At 39.3% G+C, this 17,144-nt stretch overlaps 5 protein-coding genes across 5 annotated transcripts; 1 reads left to right on the top strand and 4 right to left on the bottom strand.

Moving 5' to 3' along the window:
- Positions 1-1,775: 1,775 nt before the first annotated feature.
- Positions 1,776-2,579, bottom strand: OGAPHI_002293 (uncharacterized protein; the record flags this gene model as incomplete). The annotated part of the gene is made up of 1 exon (XM_046203147.1): positions 1,776-2,579. One exon carries the CDS (start codon positions 2,577-2,579, stop codon positions 1,776-1,778), a length of 804 nt encoding a protein of 267 aa, XP_046062953.1.
- Positions 2,580-10,227: 7,648 nt separating this feature from the next.
- OGAPHI_002292 (uncharacterized protein) lies at positions 10,228-11,637 on the bottom strand (the record flags this gene model as incomplete). The annotated part of the gene is made up of 1 exon (XM_046203146.1): positions 10,228-11,637. One exon carries the CDS (start codon positions 11,635-11,637, stop codon positions 10,228-10,230), a length of 1,410 nt encoding a protein of 469 aa, XP_046062952.1.
- Positions 11,638-12,055: 418 nt separating this feature from the next.
- OGAPHI_002291 (uncharacterized protein) lies at positions 12,056-13,003 on the bottom strand (the record flags this gene model as incomplete). The annotated part of the gene is made up of 1 exon (XM_046203145.1): positions 12,056-13,003. One exon carries the CDS (start codon positions 13,001-13,003, stop codon positions 12,056-12,058), a length of 948 nt encoding a protein of 315 aa, XP_046062951.1.
- A 469-nt stretch (positions 13,004-13,472) lies between these two features.
- Positions 13,473-14,720, bottom strand: OGAPHI_002290 (uncharacterized protein; the record flags this gene model as incomplete). Its single annotated transcript, XM_046203144.1, has 1 exon — positions 13,473-14,720. The coding sequence occupies one exon, from the start codon at positions 14,718-14,720 to the stop codon at positions 13,473-13,475; it is 1,248 nt and encodes a 415-aa protein (XP_046062950.1).
- Positions 14,721-15,156: 436 nt separating this feature from the next.
- Positions 15,157-16,659, top strand: OGAPHI_002289 (uncharacterized protein; the record flags this gene model as incomplete). Its single annotated transcript, XM_046203143.1, has 1 exon — positions 15,157-16,659. The coding sequence occupies one exon, from the start codon at positions 15,157-15,159 to the stop codon at positions 16,657-16,659; it is 1,503 nt and encodes a 500-aa protein (XP_046062949.1).
- Between the last annotated feature and the right edge of the window lie 485 nt (positions 16,660-17,144).

The following is a 17,144-nucleotide window of genomic DNA, read 5'->3' as shown; positions in this document are numbered from 1 at the left end:
TCCGAATTGGATCCTTAAAAGCCGAACGCTCTACCAACTGAGCTAATAAGGATGGAACTAGGAAATTTATTTGACTCATTTGTACCTGAGTTTTAGAATGCACTTGATTGCTTCTTTTCTGACGGAAGAATTTCCGTCTAGCAAATGTTATCAGAACGTAACTAACTTCAAGAGTTTGAACCATTTGAAGCCATCAGTTTACGTTACCTATAACAAAACTTTATGTACTCATCACTAGACAGTTAACAAGCGTCTGCAGAGATGTTATGATTCACTGAACTCGACACCTACCACAACGGAGCGCGGAGAAAAGAATGCCATCCTTCAATTATGAAGAACATTAGTCATCAAATTACCGTAATCATTATCTAATCAACGTAATTTATATTTCAAATTCTCTCTGTTACACTTCAATAAAAGCCTCAAGCATCAAGATAACCCATTATCGAATTAGGAGTCATGATGCTTTTGCTCGGAACTGCTTCAACAACATGGTCTCAAATCTATCTAAGAGTGTCAGTAACATCTTTAGCCTTTTCAATCACTGGGTCAGGGTTTGACAATTTTGTTCATGACGGTGGACTATCCAAGGTATCGATTGGCCAGAGTCATCAGTTGAAACAAAAGACGTATTTCCATTGATAACAACAACTTGATTCCATTGAAACGTTCCAAGGCACTTGATTTTCGATGTATTATTGCCAAGATGAATATGCTGAAGGCAAAGAATTCAAAAATGATGAATTCTTTTTATTAGACAATCAAATTACTTATTGTTATAGCTATTGTAAGCTGTATGATCTTAGTTCAGCTTAACAAGTTTGCTTAACTTAATACTCTGATATGATATTTGTTGAATATCGGGATACTTACAAATCGATACGATTCAAATGCGGAGCGGTTATTCGCTCATGCAAGATCTGCACAGCCCTGTCTACAAATGACCGGAAATATTATATGAATTATGTCTTTGAATGACAAATGCTTCACATAATAAATAGTATTTACGGAGAGGAAGAAGCCCTACTCAGGGACAACTTTGCAGACCGGAATATCGTATCAAAGTATCAAATTAGGCATACTTATGAGAGTAAATTAAGACTATATCACTTACAATACCAGACAACAATAAGCAGTCTGATATTTTAGTGGAAACAATCCAACAATTAAGCTTAATACCACCGCTCATGGGCGAAACGTATCTCGAAAAATGACAATAGCACAATCTATAATCGAGTAAACCATGTTTAATTCTATCGTACTTTCTGGGGGGATCAAAGCCGATCGAAGCTTTTATCTTTTAGGTGAATCCTTGTCGAGATATCACTAATATCATAGCAGTATGTCTGTTTACACTACGTATTGGAGGTTTGGATCCAGATTGAAGCCAAAACAAAAAAAAACAAAAAGTCCAGCCAATTCTGTATCTAAGTTGTTGTGACGAAGTTAGACGTGAACTTAGTCACGTGACTCTAACTGATAAGAGAGTTGACGTAAGCAAATGACGCACAATATAGAGTATATGTGCGGGGTGACTCAATAGTGTTTCCGGATGAAATGGGAATATTTGAATGGGAATGTTTCCGGTCTTTTTCAAGAATGCTATAAATATGTGGGGTTCGTCCACATATGAAAGTGAACAACTTATCTAAACTGATAGTAGAAGAGTGAATTATCAACTGCAACATTATAAATACTGAAGAAGTGAGCCATCTTAAGAATAGAATCTTTACAGTAACTCTGTCTCGACTCAATTAATAAGTTTGAAGAGGTTGTCAAAAGCCTCGATTGTCACTTTCGTCTATACCGACTGGAAAAGGAGCGGTACAGTCAGGTGACTTATGTCCAGGTTTCTTACACCTAAGACAAATGTTCTTCTTCTTCTTCTTCTTAGATGGAGTAGAGCTTGAACCTTTCTTGGCTATGAAGGCAATTTTACCGCCGTTATCGGCAGATTCACGATACCTGCATACGTTAATCATCATCTGGCGTGTAACTTTGACAGGTTCAGATTTGAAAAACTCTTGCTCTAGCTTCTCATCTTGAAGAAGCGCCAAATGATAAAGAGTCATGATAGCATATCTGTCGTCAATCCACCCACCAATATTGGAAGTGAGATTAAACCACTCATACACATCCATATTAGGGTTTCGAACATAACTTTCAAGAGATCTGTATAAATCAGAAATCTTAATCTGTCCAAACTTATCCTCCAGATAGTGAAGAAGACTTCTTCCTCTGATGTCAGGTGGAATGACTTTCCAGACAGCGTCACTGACAGTGTTCTCTAAAAACATTTGTATAACTTCTTCGTAAGCGTTTCTCAAGACTAACCGGGCCGCTTCGGGATAGTCTTCCCCAGGAACTGAAACATTCCCAGTGTCTGCATACTCAAGTAGACTAAGCCTGGCCTCTTCAAGTAGTAGCCTCAGGTTCCCTCTCCACTCAGGAAAATTCTCCGCTGACTTCAGTTTTTGGTCTTCCACAAGTCTGCGAGAAGCCCAGAAGACGCTGACAGGGCTCATAACCTGTTCTAATGCATCCAGTAGCGATGTCAGTGATGAATTAGCTGTGGACATCTTATAACTTTAAAGTACTTGTAAGACACTTTTAATTATTTATTTCAGTTAGTTATATAAAGTGGGCTAGCGCTTCTTTTATATATCACCTTATCTAAAGCGCCAGATCTTCCATCTTTTCTTGCTGACGTAATATTTTTGATAAACTGTTCTCGCTTACTTATTGTAAGCGAGTACATAATCATCTGATACCTTTGGGACTATCTTCTTCAACAGAAGAGATGTCAAATTTGTGACTTGAACTGTTTCCAGGTTCCGGTTTCGGTTCCTGTTCCACGTGAGCTACAAACAGTCATCCAATTCCGGCCGTTTGAAATGAATTTTGCTGGCAAATTTTGGACGACTCAAAGGCTTGAGGCAAGTTTCTGTCAAGAACACTTTTTGTTCATCTGACTTCGAATGATTTTCGGAAACTTAATTACCCAGCTAATAATTGCATTTTCCATTCATGATGGATGATAATGCAAAGCAATATATCGTTGTGTATATCGCAATTTCTCGAGCCATATTATCATGATCTCTTTTAACTTCCACGCATATCAATCCTGGTCAGTTGAGAACCTTAAGCCCTGATTTTGACGTCAGTAAATTGAAGATTGAGGTCAAGGGATGTCTATCGGATGTCTACCTTCAATTCAGAAATTAATTTTTGCAATTTTTAATTTCAGATCAGAAATAGGTGTCTTCGTAACAGACCGGTAGAATAGGGTCCATAATTGAAATAAACTGCAATGAGGAATTGTTGCAGAAGCCGCACTCCGCATCAGCAGAAGATACCTGGAGTTACTTGCTGAAGTCGTTCATTCGAGATTTACTCATCTTCCCCATGTGGATCTTGAATATCACCTATTGATCCTGCGGAGTCCGAAGTCACGTGGCATACAGGAAATGTATAGCACTCTATCATGATGAAGCTGGTCGTGACTGAATCTCGTGACTGACCGATAAGGAAGCCGACGTAAGGCAAGTGATAAATCGTATGGGATATATGTAGTCTGTATCAGAAACGATCAAGGATCGGGTGGAAACGTGTTAAATTCATTGATCTGAGAACATTATAAATATGTTGGTATACACCACATATTTTTTGAACAACTGTTCTGACTGTATTGAATTTTGAATATTGAGGTACTTGCAAATCGATAAAATTCAAACATATAGCTGCCACTCGCTTATGCAAGATACACACAGCCATACTTAAAATGATCGGAAACTTCTTGAGGTAAAGCATGACCCTTGAACGAAGGATTCACAGAATAATATTTAAGCAAAAGTCCTAACCATGTTGGATTGCATTCAATAGTGATCTCAGTGATGAACCAGTTGAGGACATCTTATAACTCTAAGATCCTTATCAGACAACTCTTTATTATTTATTTCAGTTAGTTGTACAAAATGGGCTTGCGCTCCTTTTATATATCGTTTTATGTTAAGCGGCAGAACTTCTCTTGATGGTATATAATAAAGCTGGTAAACTGTACTTGCTTGTTTACTTAAGCGAGTATGTTATCGCATAATACCTTTGGGGCTGTCGTCTTCAACAACTCAGGAGCAATTGGACAGACTGGAATGACATATCAAAGTTTGAAGTTAGACATTCTCATTAAGATAAACTAAAATCATTTGACTTACAATAGCGGATTACAGTTAACAATTTGATTTTTAATGGAGGAATCCAACAAAATGATTTGGTAGAAAAGTGAACCGTTAACTGAGACATCACAAACGCTGATACTTTTATCACTTTAGGGAAAAAATCTTGCACACTAGAATAAAACTGTATGCAACCAATTGAACGTTTACCGCAAATAGGACTTAGAGCGCCATCCAGAAATTTTGGGTCTAGCTGTGAAAACATGCATCATTCTGACACTGTGCTTGACTTCGACCAAAGAAGTCTTGCTATGTCTAAGATTCTGTTCTAAAGATGGTCAACTTCTTCGGTACTTATTTGTTGCAACTGATAATTCACTCTTCTACTATATCAGTTAGATAAGTTGTTCACTTTTATATGTGGACGAAACCCACACATATTTATAGTATTCTCAAAGAGGACCGGAAACATTCCCATATAATCTGGAAACACTTCTGAGTCACACCACACATATACTCTATATGATGTATCAATTGCCTTACGCAGCTTCCTTATCAGTCAGAGTCACGTGATTCGCTCACGACTAGCTTCATCACAACATCAATCAGCCTGAACTGCCTTTTCCTGTGTTTATTAGATACTCTATTAGTTAATCTTATCAAATTCCAAGGAACCTGAAAAATAAGATTGGGTATTTGTAGCCAAACAAGTTCTGTGTGGACATTCGGTCAGCCGATGAAGCAGAGCCATACGGTTCTTGGCAATCCAACAAGTGAACACACCGTCAATCAGTAAGCGGGTTGTCCGCTATGAGTACACACTGGCCATTAAATTGTTGAAAATTGCATGTTCCCTAATGTGATAAGATACGAGTCCAAAAGTCGAAATTTGGAGCTCGCGGCTGTCTCGATTTTCTACTCTACTGAACTTATCAGTATGCACCGACTTAACTAGAGAATGGCCGATCGCCAAAATAGCAGAAAAAAATACACTATCGACTTCACCGACGAATACCTTTATCTGCTCAGTCGTAAATCAGTGTTTTGATTAGAGTACGTATGAGCAATTCACATTGTATGCAGTATCTCGACATCTGGGTTTGGATCGCCAAATAATATGAATTCCTTCATCAGGTGTTAACACTATGATAAGTGCTTCAAAAGGTTCTGCCGCGTTGTAGTATTTAATACCAAAATACAAGTTGTATAAAATATGTGGACGGTCCCACTAGCATTTGTTTATAACTTGACAGATAATACTCATATAGGTCTGTCTGGTTCATGGTAAATATCAACTTAAAATATTCTCAGATATATAATTCTAGAGTTGTCCTCTACTAAAAGGGGGAGTTAAGCTCCTCCTTATATAGTAACTCAGATATGGCAGGTAGCTATTGTTACCTGCGCATACATAGTGGAGATTTCGGGCGAGAGACTAATAGTGCAGATCCTTCAACTACCTCGATGTCATGTTCCAAGATCTGAGTCTCACACTCCCTTCTCTTATCTTGCATAATCAATGATGTATAAGAGATTAGATGAGCAGACCGAGACTAACTCATATTAGCTCAACAGCATTTAAGACTAAATACTTTGACCGCACTATGTTATGGTCAAGTTAGTCATTATTGAACCTCGTGACTCTGACCGATAAGGAAGCTGACCTAAGGCAAATGATATATCATACGGGATGTGTGTAGTTTGTGTCAGAAATGATTTAGGATCGGATGGAAATGTGTTAGGTTCATTGATCTGAGAACAGTATAAATATGTGGTATTTACCACATATCTATTAGATAACTTGTCTAACTGATATAGTAGAAGAGTGAATTGTCAACTGCAACATTATGAATACTGAAGAAGTCAACCATCTTGAGAAATGAAGCTTACAATTGAAGAAGCAGGTTCGTACGAGTTAAACAACTATATAGCTCCTGCGGCCTCAATATCAATTGATGCCAAGCACCAGATAAGTATCAAGATTGCTTAGTCGTGAGGCGTAATGCATATCTCAACAGTCGCTAAATATTCCTCATATGCCATTGCAAATATCTGCGTACGTAGGTTGTGTAAGATGATATAGATCACATATGATAATCGACAGTTAGTTACCTTGAGCCGTAGGAGGCAGATGGAAATACGTGCTTTGTTCGAAGTCCAGTTCTCAATGAGATTCTCACTCTATGTTTTCTACCATCTGAAATTCCAAAAAATTTTCCCTTACCAACCCAATGATTATTCGAGTGATGGTTTAATCCATCAGAGAAGCGTTATTTCTGTTGCAAAATTATCGGTGTCACGGTGATCTATGGACCGCATAGTGAAGTATGTCTTTTTTTACCACTGGTGAAGGCTTTTGGTGGAGCTATGAAAACTTTGGAATCTATCACGACATATGTTGCAGACAGTTATACACAATTTTTGTATGTTTGGTGAAGTTTTAGCAAATTGGGCTGGGCACCAAAAAATCGGCGCTTCAATATGTTGAAGAAGATAGCCCCAAAGGTATCAGATGATTATGTTTTCGCTTACTTATGTAAGCGAAAACAGTTTGTCAGATATATTATGTCAGCAAGAGAAGACAGAAGATCTGGCGTTTAAGATAAGATGATATATAAAAGGAGCGTTAGCCCATTTTATATAATTAACTGAAATAAATAATTAAGAGTGTCTTACAAATATTTAAAGTTATAAGATGTCCGCAGCTAATTCATCACTGACATCACTACTGGATGCACTTCAACACAATAGAACCTGACCAAGGAGACTTGCACAAAGTTGTGTTGCAACTGCTGACTAGCATGTACGAGCTCTACAATCCTTGAGGCTGTTGTTGTTTGTAATTCGACAGATAATACTAATATAGGTCTGTCTGGTTCATGGTATATATGAACTAGTAGTATTCTCAGATATACAATTTCAGAGTTGTCCTTTAACGTAAGGAGGAGTTGAGCCCCTCCTTATATAGTAATTCAGATATGGCAGATAGTTATTGTTACCTGCGCATACATAGAGGAAATTTTGGGCAAGAGGCTAATAGTGCAGATTCTTCAGCTTCCTCGATGTCATGTTCCAAGATCTGAGTCCCACACTCCTTTCCCTTATCTTGCATAATCATAAAGCATAAGAGATTTTTAGTAAGCAGGTCGAGACTAAATCAAATTAGCTCAACAGACTCAGACCTAACAACCCGAAATAGCATCAGCCTTAAGCCAGAGACTATCCGAATTAGGATAGATACTGAAGCTTTATTATGGGGCTTCTAATACTTCTAGTTGTAATCTACCTTGGGTCAGAAAGACCTAGATGAGTATTATCTGTCACGTTACAAACAATTCTGGAAATTGATAGTTTTTGTTTCAAAATCTGAAATTTTGCATAGATAATTATAGTACAGCCCACCTCACGGTTTTGCTTATCTAAATCTCTACAACGCCATCTGATATGAGCATTCCCTCTTTCCGAAGTGTGGGATATTATCCCTCTAATAGGTTGCTCATGTATAATTATAGCACTATAAAGGTACAGTTGGAACTAACGGTTCATTCGCAACAATTCAGCCTCTACTGTTTCTTTCCATTAAAATATCAAACTGTTTATTGTTATCTGCTATTGTAAGTGATAATGTCTTAATTTACTTTCATAAGTATGCCTAATCTGATACTTTGATACGATATTCCGGTCTGCAAAGTTGTCCCTGAGTAGGGCGGCTCCCTCTCCCTAAATATCATTATGTGGAACATTTTTCACTCGCAAGAATCTTTCACATAATAAAAATAATATCTCTGGTTATTCTCAACGGGGTTGAGCAGATCTTGCAAGCAAATAATCGCTATGCATTTGAATCTTCTCGGTTTGCGAGTACCTCAATATTTAGCAAAAATCAGCGATAAGATTCCTTGCTTCTTTAACGAAAAAGAGTCGTTTGATCGTGCTGAAAAATTGATCGTTTGAACGCGGTATAGCCTATATTTAAGTTAGCCAGAGAAAGATCATACAATGATAACAGGACAAAAAGTCGAGATGAGAAAAGGCAAAAAGATAAAGGTTTTTGTTTGTAACTTGACAGATAATACTCATATAGATTTGTCTGGTTCATGGTAAATATCAATTTAGAATATTCTCAGATATGGAATTCTAGAGTTGTCCTCTATTTCAAATGAGGGGTTAGCACCCCATTATATAGTATCTGAAATAAGAACAATGATACCTTAGCCTCTGTCCTAATTGAGGTGATTTAGTCTAACGACTCTCGAATAGGACTGAGGCTATTGAAGATTGTTAGATCTGAGTCTCACACTCCTTTCACTTATCTTGCATAATCAGCGATGCATAAGAGAGTAGATAAGCAGGTCGAGACTGACTCATATTAGCTCAACAGTTTTGCTCGTAGTTACTCTCACTGCATGGAATTTGAGACACTACATCTTCATAGTTCAACTATGCTTTCAAAATAGATAAACAATTAAGTATGCAGGAAGACAGAATGCTCCATAGTGATGGCCTTGCAGAAACTGTATAAAACTCATTATATTTTATGACTGAAGATATTAAACCCGATTGAAGACTGCACTGATCCAGTGGAGCTTGCTTTTTGATTGATTGTAAGCGATTCGCAAGAATATATCAGGGGTTATGCTGAGTTTTATTTTCATGCTCCTGCTACGACCGACTTTGAAGACATTGAAGAGGTAATTAAATAAAAACTTCGACTCAGTAATTGAAACCATTGCAGTATGAATAGTTTCAATTTGGAGTTCTCATCATCAGTCATGTTCATATAAACTTTTGAGAGAAATTCAATTGCTTTCAATCAAGTCAGCATTAGAATTTTGGTTGGATCCGAACTGAATTTCACATTGACTCGTGCCACATGACTCAGGTTCAAGACTGCTTGGCAGAAACTCAGCAAGCTTGTACTTATAGCTATTCAAGGTCATAGGGCATGGTGATTGACTTTCTACCAGACAGCTACTTGTCCACCACAAACTGACACAGTTAATCTATTGATCAGACCCTGTGCGGCTCTGCGATGATCGTGTTGTGTATATTATATCAGCTCTTACTGTTTCGCATGGCTTACGTGGTTTCACGCATGCATAAAGCATGAGGACGAATGTTGCAGGGATCCTGAAGATTGGATAACTAAGTAAGCAGATCTGATAATGGGCGGTCATCCCGAGGGGTAAATAGGCAGAGGTTAAGGTGATCCGATGACATTGTTGCAATGTGGTATATACACAAGTTTAAAATCCATGATTTTGGGTGAATATTTTGTTTCGATTTTATGCTGACACTTCTAAGAAGACATTTATACATCAACTATTAGAAACACCAATTGAGCAAAGCAGGTCTAGGTAAGACAATGTTACGCGAAGGCTAGAGCAGTCCACGCCAGAGAGGAAGTAATGGGGCCGGCTGCTGTGTAGCTTGTTTTAGGTTTGGAATAGATAACTTACAGATGACGATTTTTCAGTAGGTGTATAATTCACAATCTACAGAAGTGGAATTGTTCCACTACTGATTTAGTCCTCTGCGAAAATGAGGAGTTTTATAGACAACCGACGTAGTTATTTGGCATTACATATTATTCTCCACAAAAACAGCTCATTTATTACCTAAGCATTACAAAGCATTGAATAAAAAGAGTATTATGACTGTGCTTGATAATCAGTGGCGACTCAGCCACCCAACAAGCCACATTGCAAAAATGTGACGGATAGGAGCGGGCGAAACCTTTAGAACTTTAGCGACCAGTTCTCAACTCAAAGTCTGCATGTGCTTTTGTATGGTCAGAGCTGATTTTTGAGCCCTTGAGCCACAGGCAAAAATGGCTTTTCTTGCTTACACGTATTTACAAAAGTATGGGACAATATTCAAACAAGACTGCACTTTAAAAACAATCTCTGAATGTACGTCAATCATGTTTGGATCACAGTCTTAGGTTATAGTGATCGTAAATAGAAAGGCTGTGATTCCCTAAAACTCTCATGAAATTCGTTGTAGTGAACTGCGGGACCTGATCGAACGGCAGTTAGTTTATTGGGATTATGCATTACTCAACAATGCTAAGATCATGATCGTATGGTGCTAAAAAGTCCTTTTTGTGCTTCTCAAACAAGTCGCCCAAAGATTTAACGTACTGAGTGTGATAATGGTCGACCTCTGCTTGCGTCACGGTATCTCCAAACTTATTTCCGTTGAGACGGTACACAGGAATTGGTTCCCCGACAACAATGTTTATAGGTCTTCTGTAAGGAAGGAGACCAAAATCATAATTGAATAATCCACGTGAAGCAATGATCGGGAGAGTAAAGCCAACATTTCTCTTCAGCCACAGTTGAAACATCTTCAGCAGCTTTCTAATATACCCATCATTTTTGCTATATTGCTGGGAATCATTCGTATAGTATACGTCATAAATGTTGTTTTCTCCAAATGCATAGACCGGAACCAAGCACATGTCACTCTCATCAAATTTTCCGGCGGACTGCAATGCAAGTTTGACGAAACCTTTCCTTCTGTTCAAAACAATCGAATTGAGACCTGGTTTGGCCAAGAGACTCTCCGTTGCACCACCGACAACAATGACCACACTATGACCCTGATTCAGCAACGAACTTATGTTTCTTTTAGTCACAGCGGTACAACCCAAACTCATCAAATAATCACGATAAAATGGCAACTGAAACTGATTCACTAAAGTCGTTAAAAAGCATCTAATTCCAGGGAAGTGGTGACTAAAACTTGCACCTTCTGTTGCAAATCCAGATAATGCCCCCATGGCGATAACACCATGAGGGTGGTAGCCAAAGATATACCGGGGACCGGTGCGAATTTCTTTCTGAATCGTAATAGGCTTTTTTTTGAGTATTCCGATTTTCCCTAATACAGCCAGCAACATGCTGGGAGCAAGGATACGCAATATCCATGGCAGATCAAATTCCTCTGACCTGGCTTCAATTTGAGACGTCGTTGGTATCAAATCCACGGTCTTGTGTAGTTTCACAGGATAATAGTTGGCAAAGTGCTTGTAAACTCCCAGATTTTGAATTAGCGTCGAGTAGCGATTGAAGCCCTTCCCATTTGATGGTGTGCGGTCGAACAAGTAGAATCTGAAGGTATATATTAAAAGGAAAGGCCAAAAAATTGGGAAACACCACAGAAAGAAGTAGAAGAATGGAAGAACAATGATCGAGCTGCCGTGCCCAAAAACTGCCAGTGTCTCAAGTCTTCTATTGATCGGAATGACTAATGGCGAACGAATAGAATCATTTGGACGATATTCGGGGTAACGGGGCGCCACAGAATCAGGTTTGATAATCGAGTCGCTGACTGGTACCTGAATAGAGTTCTGAGAAGAGTTCCCACTTAATGCAAACGAAGATTGAGAATTGAAACGATCATCATTTCCTAGCGCTTGCGGACCATCTTTCAAATCTTTTGAGGCAACAGGAGGACTCATGTTGTAAGATAAGAAAAATTATTTTAGTTAATTCCTTAAATTCACAAATGATCTTCAACTATGAATATCTTTGGCACCATATCAGTCTACAAACGTTAGGTCGACACCATTCAAAACAACTCAGAGGAAATGATCATATCTTTATATGCGAACAAATAAACACTGGCTAAACTCAATACCAAGATTGCTCTCGGATTTGTGGACCATTTAATATATTAACCAACTTGGTTTTCCTAGCACCATTGGATCTGGAACAAGGTTCATACGATGTTAGTACTAGCATTGAATCTTTTTAATCTGGTAATTTCATAGCATGTACAGCCATCATATATAAATGCGAGTGTACCATAATTAATTCACATATCAATGACGTTGACAGAGATTCTTGTGTTCGTTAGGTTTGAAAGCAGGATTGGATTCATAAAAAGTACTCATTTCCATTCTTTTGGTTTTTCGAAGGATTCACCTTGAGTGTGTCATCGGGAACGGCACTGAAAATCTGGAAATTGACGTTCAAACTATCATCAACCTTCATCACGCTCGCAACATTGCCGCATCGATAACAGTAGTTTGGGGCAGACCACACGGTGACCACATCTTTGTCAGGAAAATGATATCTGAATCCCTCCATGACAAGTTGATGAGCGCGCGCAATTAGCTGTAAATTATTGATATGATTGAATTCTCTTGCAACTTTAGCACCGAAAAGCCATCCAGCACCTCTCGGCGAAATTGCCCATGTGTCGACATTATCTGGATCAGACCAAACAAGGTCACAGAAACCACCCTCATGAGGAACCTCTTGTGCTCTACTCAAAACTCTTATTTGATCAAGCATTCTGATTTCAGGTGACAGGCCTCCATGTATACAAAGGATCTTACCATCAATGATTGCACTAAGAGTCAGGAAATCGAAGACCTGACAGCAATATTTCCAGACCATTGTAGACCCATATTTATTCAGGCACTCTTCATAAAATCCATAAACTTGAGTTATTTGCCTTGATTCATGGTTTCCTCTGACCAAAGTGATATGTTGAGGAAACTTGACTTTTAATATCATAAGCAGCGTAAAAGTTTCTAACGAGAAATATCCCCTATCCACATAATCTCCCAGAAAGATATAGTTAGTGCTTAGGCCCGCTTGGGTGGGGAATCCTCCAGCAATTTTAAACAATTCTAAAAGATCGTGAAACTGACCATGTATATCACCACAGACAGTAACGGGTGATCTCACAGGTTGAATGTTGGACTCTTCCATCAATAGGTCTTTAACCTTCTCGCATAATTGTTTCATGTCATTTTCCGGCAATGCTTTACAATTCTTGATATCTTCGAACCACTGGTCGGGTCCTCTCTCTGACATTTTCGTTCTACCACTTCAGATGCTTGTGCGCAAATACTGATCTGTCAAACTTATGTAGCTAAGGCCTCTTGTTATGTTGCAAAAAAGATAGAGGAAAGTGCAAATATGATTTGCCAACGATTCCAACGTCCAATTCAGTCGCTTATTAAAGACTTCTCGTTAACTTCCTTAGTGATACAAACACAAGAATATTATATTCTGGTGTAATGTTCACAGCTGTTTCAAACCGAACCTTAATTCACAAATAGAGCGACCAATAATACGACCTTTCTATTTAATAAACTTCGAACGTTTGACGAAAATATTGATTTACTGAAGCGAACAATTGACACGGTTTTATTGTGACAGACCCGTAGTATTTTTACAGGACAACCGAACATGGATTTTGAAGCATTAAATTTGGTGGTTGTAGCTCACAATACGGAAAGCAAATGCTGGCCGTTCTACCAAAGTCAATATTTAGTAACATTTATAACTGGAGGAATTTACCATCTTCTCTGACCTTTTCACCATATTTCTTGATTCTGATGGCTTGGACAGAGATAAATCCAGAAGCTTCTTGCGGCTGGAATCCTGTGAGTTCGTCCATTGAAGACTCCGTAGCATCATAGAGCTTTTCAGTGGACGAAGATCTACCCAAAATGGAAAGGCTTCCTTTGTAGCATCTAGCTCTGACCACTCCGTTGACAGTGTTCTGAGATGGCTGGATCATAGATCTGACATACTCACATTCAGGAGTGAAGTACATTCCATTGTAAAGAAGCTTGGAGTACGAAGGCGTGACAAACGAATCTCTGATGCTTCTAACCTCTCTATCAAGAGTCAGTCCCTCGAGATCGATATGCGTAGATCTTAACAAGGTCAACCCAGGAGTCTCGTAACAACCTCTGGACTTGATACCAATAAATCTGTTCTCAACGATATCAATTCTTCCAACACCATTTCTTCTTGCAACTGCATTGGCTGTGATGAATAATTCAACGGGATCCGTGATCTCTTTACCATCTGAAAGAATCAACTTCTTTGGAATTCCTTTTTCAAATTCAACGATAAAATCTTCAGGAGAATCAGGAGCATCAATTGGATCAACAGTGAGCTTCCACATATCCTTAGGAGGGGTAACATCTGGGTCCTCAAGAATTCCAGCCTCGAAAGAAATATGAGCCATGTTTTCGTCTGTCGACCATGGTTTAGCCTTGGTTTGTGCAACAGGAATACCCTTCTGTGCAGCATAGTCGAGTAGATCCTTTCTTCCTGCAAATCTTTCGAAGAAGGTAGGGTCTCTCCAAGGAGCAATGACTTTAACGTCCGGCTTCAAAGCATAAAAAGAAAGCTCGAATCTGACCTGATCATTTCCTTTACCTGTACAGCCATGGGAGACAGCAAAACAACCTTCTCTCTCGGCAACTTCGATCTGAGCTTTAGCAATCACAGGTCTAGCGAGGGAGGTTCCCAACAGATAAACGTTTTCATAGATTGCATTAACTTGAACGGCTGGAAACAAGACGTCTGTGACAAATTCTTTTCTAACGTCCACTAGGACATACTTCGTAGCACCTATTGCCAGTGCTTTTTTCTCGGCAGCAGCAAAATCTTCTTCCTGACCAATATTGGCCATGAAGGCGATAACCTCATAGCCTTGTTCCAACAACCAAGCAAGAATAACGGAGGTATCCAAACCACCTGAGTATGCGAGACAAACTTTACCTTTAGACATGTTCTCTTTATAGGACAATCAATGGACGTAAAAGATAGAAATTGTGACTAAAATTTTTCGATTAAAGGTAGGTAATGATCAGGGTCATAGCAGAATGAGTCTATTTTACCAGAGTTCGTAACCACAACGCGGAAAAATTTCAGAATTGCTTGTTTGGGAAATCGGTTAAGACTTGAAAACCCGAATATAGAAACGATCAGGTATTTCGTCGCGCCGATTGTCTTCAAATTAGCGGCTTTTTTCCGGATGCAAAAAAAGCGCTACTATTGTCGCGAATTGGCAAATTTGGCCGCTACGGGGAATTTCTTTAGGAGTTTATTTAAGTCGCCTATCCGAATCGAGTAGAATGTTTGAATACTAAAGGACCTCGAATTGACAAAACGTTCAAATAAGTATTCTACTCAAAATTGAAGCTTACTCACTCAAGACTCTGAATATGTCTTCTGAATCTGAAATCAAGGATCTGGCAAAGAAGTACGGCATCAAGAACACCAAATTGATCAAGACTGGTGCTTTCGTGGATGGGCAGTGGCTCCACTTCTCGGACGAAACTTTCGCTGTTGATGATCCAGCAACAGGCAACAATCTACTGCAGGTCAGCAACACGCCAATCGCAGTCGTTGAGAGTGCAATAAAGAGTGCAGATGTAGCATTCAAGAAGTTTAAGAAGGAAACCACCGGAAGACAGAGAAGTCTTTTGTTAAGGAAATTATACAACTTGATGGTTGAAAACAGTGAAGATCTATCAAAGATTTGCACGATCGAAAATGGAAAACCTCTTGCAGATGCTCGTGGTGAGATTAAATATGCTTCTTCTTTCTTCGAGTGGTTCTCCGAAGAAGCTCCTAGAATTGATGGTGATAATATTTCTTCTGCTGATCCAAGCAAAAGAATTCTAACCTACAAGCAAGCAATTGGCGCCGTTGGTATTCTCACACCTTGGAATTTCCCTAGTGCTATGATTACAAGAAAGCTTGGCGCTGCATTTGCAGCAGGTTGCAGTGCTGTTATCAAACCTGCTACTGAAACTCCTCTGTCTGCTTTGGCAGTTGCCGCATTAATCGAGGAAGCAGGATTTCCTAAGGGAGTTGTGAACATCGTGCCTGTTGATCAGGAAAGAACTAAGGAAGTGGGAAAATTGTTTTGTGAGTCACCTTTGCTGAAGAAAATTTCATTCACTGGATCGACCGGGGTGGGTAAACTTTTGATGAGCCAGTCCTCTTCAACTTTAAAGAAACTCTCCTTTGAGTTAGGCGGTAATGCTCCTTTCATTGTTTTTGATGATGCCGATGTCGATGTCGCTGTTCAAGGAGCAATTGCTTGTAAGCTTAGACAGTCGGGCCAGACATGTGTCTGCGCTAACCGTCTTTACATTCAGGAAGGAATTTATGCAGAGTTCAGAGACAAACTTGCCGATGCTGTCTCTAAGTTGAAGCTTGGCCACGGACTCTCCGAGGGTACTACACATGGACCACTGATCCATGAAAGAGCCGTTGCAAAGGTGGCCTCGCACATTGAGGATGCTGTTGCAAAAGGTGCAAAGGTTGTCGCTGGAGGTAGAGTTGAACAAGCTTTGGGAGAAAATTTCCATCAAATTACAATCTTGTCAGATGTTCCAAAGGAGGCGCTCGTCAATGTTGAAGAAACCTTCGGACCTCTTGTTCCCCTGATTAAATTCAAGACCGAAGATGAGGTCGTCGAACTCGCCAATAGCACAGAGTTCGGTCTAGCTGGTTACTTTTTTTCTAGAGACTATGCTAAGGTTTTCAGAGTTGGCGAGGCTTTAAATGTGGGAATGGTTGGAGCTAATACAGGTGCAATTACCGAAGCGGCACTGCCATTTGGAGGCATTGGCTGGTCTGGTTTTGGAAGAGAGGGTTCAAAATACGGCGTTGATGATTATGTCGTTTTGAAGTCTGTCGTTATCGGCAACTTATAGCTATAAATCAATTTTAAACTTTCTTGAATCAACACTCCATTCACTTAATCAATAATCATTAGAGAAATACAAATGGCAATTATTCTAAGTACCCTGTCTCAATTTCTGCTCAACCACGTTAACTTTGTCTTCTGCGGTCTGGCTTTTGTCAGTGCGGGTACCAACCCTAATGTCACTTTGAACTCTTAAGACTCCCATACCATGAACAAGCTCATGCAAATGACCAACTAAGTCCATTACTTCACTCCATTCACCTTCTATGGTTGTTCCTGCGCTATGAAGGGTACTTTTCAAACCGCTTTTTCTAATCTCCTTTTCCACCGCCGTAACATAATCGGATACGGAAGGACTGGCTGTGCCAATCTGAGTTGTCAGTAACGAACTAGTAGTGTATACTCACTGGGATGAGGCAGATATCTGCCAAACAATGTATTTTGACCATATTCGTATTTCAGAGCAATTTCGAATTATTATTCTACAAGAAT

The sequence above is a fragment of the Ogataea philodendri genome (genome assembly GCF_020536065.1).
Source record: "Ogataea philodendri strain CBS6075 chromosome Unknown scaffold1, whole genome shotgun sequence".
NCBI classification, from domain to species: domain Eukaryota; kingdom Fungi; phylum Ascomycota; class Pichiomycetes; order Pichiales; family Pichiaceae; genus Ogataea; species Ogataea philodendri.
Note: the sequence above shows the minus strand (reverse complement) of the source record. Positions and strands in the feature narration are given on the sequence as shown.